This window comes from Crassostrea angulata, chromosome 5, assembly GCF_025612915.1.
Source record: "Crassostrea angulata isolate pt1a10 chromosome 5, ASM2561291v2, whole genome shotgun sequence".
Lineage (NCBI taxonomy): Eukaryota > Metazoa > Mollusca > Bivalvia > Ostreida > Ostreidae > Magallana > Magallana angulata.
In genome coordinates this window covers 33,177,183-33,181,241 of record NC_069115.1, presented here as the reverse complement: position 1 = coordinate 33,181,241, position 4,059 = coordinate 33,177,183, and the positions used below count along the sequence as shown (strand labels likewise).

The 4,059-nt window shown below is 36.0% G+C and overlaps 1 protein-coding gene across 1 annotated transcript; it reads right to left on the bottom strand.

Moving 5' to 3' along the window:
- Positions 1-1,483: 1,483 nt before the first annotated feature.
- LOC128185342 (uncharacterized) lies at positions 1,484-3,504 on the bottom strand. Its single transcript, XM_052854961.1, has 3 exons — positions 2,701-3,504; positions 2,404-2,554; positions 1,484-2,055 (listed from the first exon to the last, which is right to left on the bottom strand). The coding sequence occupies exons 1-3, from the start codon at positions 3,502-3,504 to the stop codon at positions 1,484-1,486; spliced, it is 1,527 nt and encodes a 508-aa protein (XP_052710921.1).
- Between the last annotated feature and the right edge of the window lie 555 nt (positions 3,505-4,059).

Here is a 4,059-nt window from a genome sequence, read left to right as displayed (position 1 = left end):
GCTTTGGAACTTATGGCGCATGTTTGGTTCAAGTCATTAAAACATTTGAGAGACATTCTTACTAAAATACTAGTTACACATGCAAGTCAAACTTCACAAAATTCTTGATATATATCAATGATTTTAAGTACTTTTATTTCAAATAAGCCCAAATCAAGATCAGATGGACAAAAGAAAAACCAGTACCTATGCCAAAACGCATTTTAAAGTTTAATTTATATTATACTGTATACATGTACAGTCTTTTTTTCAATGCGGTACATGAGCCAAATAAATATGAAATTCGTACCTCTGGTCAAGATATGAGGTTTGATAGACAAATGGACAAACAGTCGATCTACATGTATATGTTGCTCTGAAGTCAACAATGTAATATAACAAAATAATCCATGAAATCTAAAAGTGATTATCCTTTAAATATTTCCAACAAAGTGCGGAATGAAAATGAAAGGCTAGGCCCTATGAAGTGTTTAATTTTCTCAGCGCATGTAACATATCCAATGTACCTTTTAAGGTACAATTCTGAGTAAACTGGCACATATCACTACAAAATGTGTGATCATGGTGATAGCAAAGATAAATTAAACATGCTTCATCTCCCCAAAAACATATTCAATAAAGATGATCAAATCATTTGTAATTTCTAACCAATTGTAAAATAATTTAATTAACATGCTTACAAAAAAGCTGTCTTGTTGAATTTTAAAAAGTCTAAATAAATTCATATTATTCGATTTCTTCACTGTCTAGCAAAACTACTATGAGGAAACAACCTTGGGGGATGAAATAATTATTTTATGCATAAAACTGAGGATTAAACAAGATACAGTGTATCAAGAAAATTATCACTGTACAAATAAATTATTTAGTTGAAATGTGCGTGTTTAAAGAAAAACTACAAAGAAAGTTTATACTACTACAATTTTTTTCTCTGTAACACACACAACATTAATTGAAAAAAAAATCATACCTCTATGAAAAATGACAATAACAAACTGTCAGAATGTTAACAAAATTAATTTGGTAATTTAACAGTTTACTTTCAAGAGTAATACCATAATTAGTGCAATTCCAATTTAAATGCATGTACTGGGTAACTGCATCAGATATTTTGAGTACATGAATTACACAAAAAAATTGACATTGATTAAACTTATAGCATATCTATACATATGGTTGGCCAATTTCCGCCTTTGACATAAAACCACACTAGCTAATTTACTTGACAAAAAACTGTTGTTTACATCTGGGGCAGATTATTTCTGCATGCATCCAACATTAAACTCACACAAAAGTGTTCATGTAAATCCGCTTCCCTAAATGAATTAATGTTAATATTAATTCAGTCTACTTAAACAAAATAGACTGCAGAATATCATAACAATAACTGAATAGATCATAATAAAAATTGAGGCAATTGGCAATGCAGGTAGCATGTATATACATGAATGGTACACATTTATATCTATGAAGAACAGGCAGTCTATTGTTCATTCAAGCACTCTGAGGAATCATCCTCTGATTCTGACTCATCAATTGCATCTGGAATAACAGCTGCATCATCAATGAACTTGCTACAGTCCCTTACAGATCTTAAGGACTCCATGTCACGTCCTAAACCAATATACCATAAAACTGCGGTAATGTGGGCACACATACCCACTACTCTTGCCCCAGCACGACATCTACAATACCATCCAATCACGCTTCCCTCATCATATCGTATCCAAAGAAGGTAAGACTTTGAGGAAATATGCCGGCTCCTAATCCTGACTCTTATCAAGGACGGGTCTTCTTTATGAACCATGATATCACATCCACTCCCAAAGTGTTCCTCTGCGTAACTACTAGCAAGCTTCACTTGATATGTGCCACAGGTCAACTTTCGAAGTTGATCTTCATCAAGACGAGGAAAATCCTGAAGATCGTCAGGGTGTTTCCAGATCGCTGAGCGGGTATCCAGTTTCCTTTCTTCTACTTCCTCTTTTAGTTGATTGATTTGTCTGGACAGGTACTGCATCTTAGCTGCTACAAGAGAGTATTCCTCAGTGCAACCTAAAGATAATTCATGAAATGTAATATACATGTACATGTAACAAAAAACTAAGAGACCCAAGGATCTAACATCGTGGGTACTAACAGACACTGAATATAGCATACTCTACAATTGATACACACAATTAAAGATGAAACAAAATAAACTGATAGGTGATATATGTTTATACCCAAAACCAAGTAAAATCGGATGATCAGGGATAAACAAAATACTGTATTACACTCACATTTTTTCACTAGCATCATGTACACTTAACAATATTATACTTGTAGTGACTTAATTAAGTGACTTAAACATAAAGAAGTTCCATTATTCATGCCTATCATTTTCAAGGCATATATACATACCAGTTGACAAAGGTGGAAAGTACTTGTTTGATATTCCACACACAATCTTGATGAAGTCACTAATGAATGGCACCTGGGACGAAGGAAGGACACGGTCAAAAAATTTCCACCTCTTTATCCTCGCATTAGCAGATTCTACCACCCAGCGTATCTGTAACATAAATAATAAAAGAGATCAACTCTATGTGAATATACTAATATATAGCAACTCTCTCTCTCTCTCTCTCTCTCTCTCTCTCTCTCTCTCCTGATTCTTTCTTATTAAATTAGAATAATGCTGTATATAGCATACCTTACCTTGGTCACTAAACGGCTTGTATTTGCATCTGCTGTTGACATTTGCTTTTCACCTTTCTTAATAAATGCAGGCATGGCAGATACTAATCCAAGGTCTTCAAGTAATGTCAAGGAATCCCGAAAGCCTCTGTCTACAATAAACACATCTCTCTCTTCGATCCACTTCAACACATCTTCTTTGTTAGTCTTCATGATGTGGCTCAAGATTGCAGCATCATTGTTCTTCGCTACATATGGTCCAAGAACAGAGAGGTAATAGCCACTAGTTGTTACAACAATCATTGGCTTCACCAATGGACGACCCTTATACATGCTATATGATTTCCTTTGAAAGGCAAAGTTCATACTTTTTTGTAGATAAATGTATGTGCCGTCTAAAACAAGAATGGTTTGGGTGCCAGTACCACCAAAAAGAGACTCTGCTAATGGCCTGGTATGCTTATTTATAACATCCTCTCTGGAGATGTGCTGAAACCCAACATTGTTTGGTACAAATGTCTCCATCAGTGTTCTCCTCACTACCGAGATGGCGCGACGAATGCTTGACTTTGAAACATTTAATAGTGTTGACAGCATTTCATTGGACAGACCACATCTCATCTTAAGAAGAAAAATTCTAAGGCTGGTTCTAACACTGCGAGTGGATGTGTTCTTTACCTTTCCATCTACAGCTGATAGCAGATCATCAAAGGAGACTTTATTTATTCCAGTGAGGTTGACATACTCTTGGTCACTCAATGCATTTGGATCATCAAAGTCTATTCTTTTCCCTCCATTTAGCAGAGCAATCTCCCTTAGATACATAAGCATATCAACAATAGATGTCCTGTTAAGTGTAGATGTTTCTGAAAATGAATAAATTTTTTCTAGTGCCTCTTCAGTGAATCTTCCATTGGGGAGATGACGTGTGCAGCATCTTGAACCTGGCGGAATCAATACTCCTTGTTGTAAAAAAACAGTGACGTTCATTTGATGACACCACAACCAACTTTGGCCCAGGTTTTCTGCAAATGAATCAGCTGTAATGACTGGAAGATGTGGAGGGCACTGTCAGGGTTACTGATGGAGGACTGTGAATGGCAGCATTCCTAGCATTAATTTGCTTCCTCTCTGGAGGAGAGAAGGGAGCTGTGTCTCTTAACTCATGCTCCAAGTTTTGTTGTTCATTTTTCCTCCGCTTAAGATGAGAATGTACCTTCACTCGACACAAACTACACAACACCTCATCCTCAGACACATCGCCTACAGTCCACTTCTGGAGAACTAGTCGTTGTGCAGCTGTCACAGTACGTCGATCTCTCTGGTGTGTTCGTTTCTTACAGCAAACACAAGGATATTCTCTTTTCCTCATATGCTATT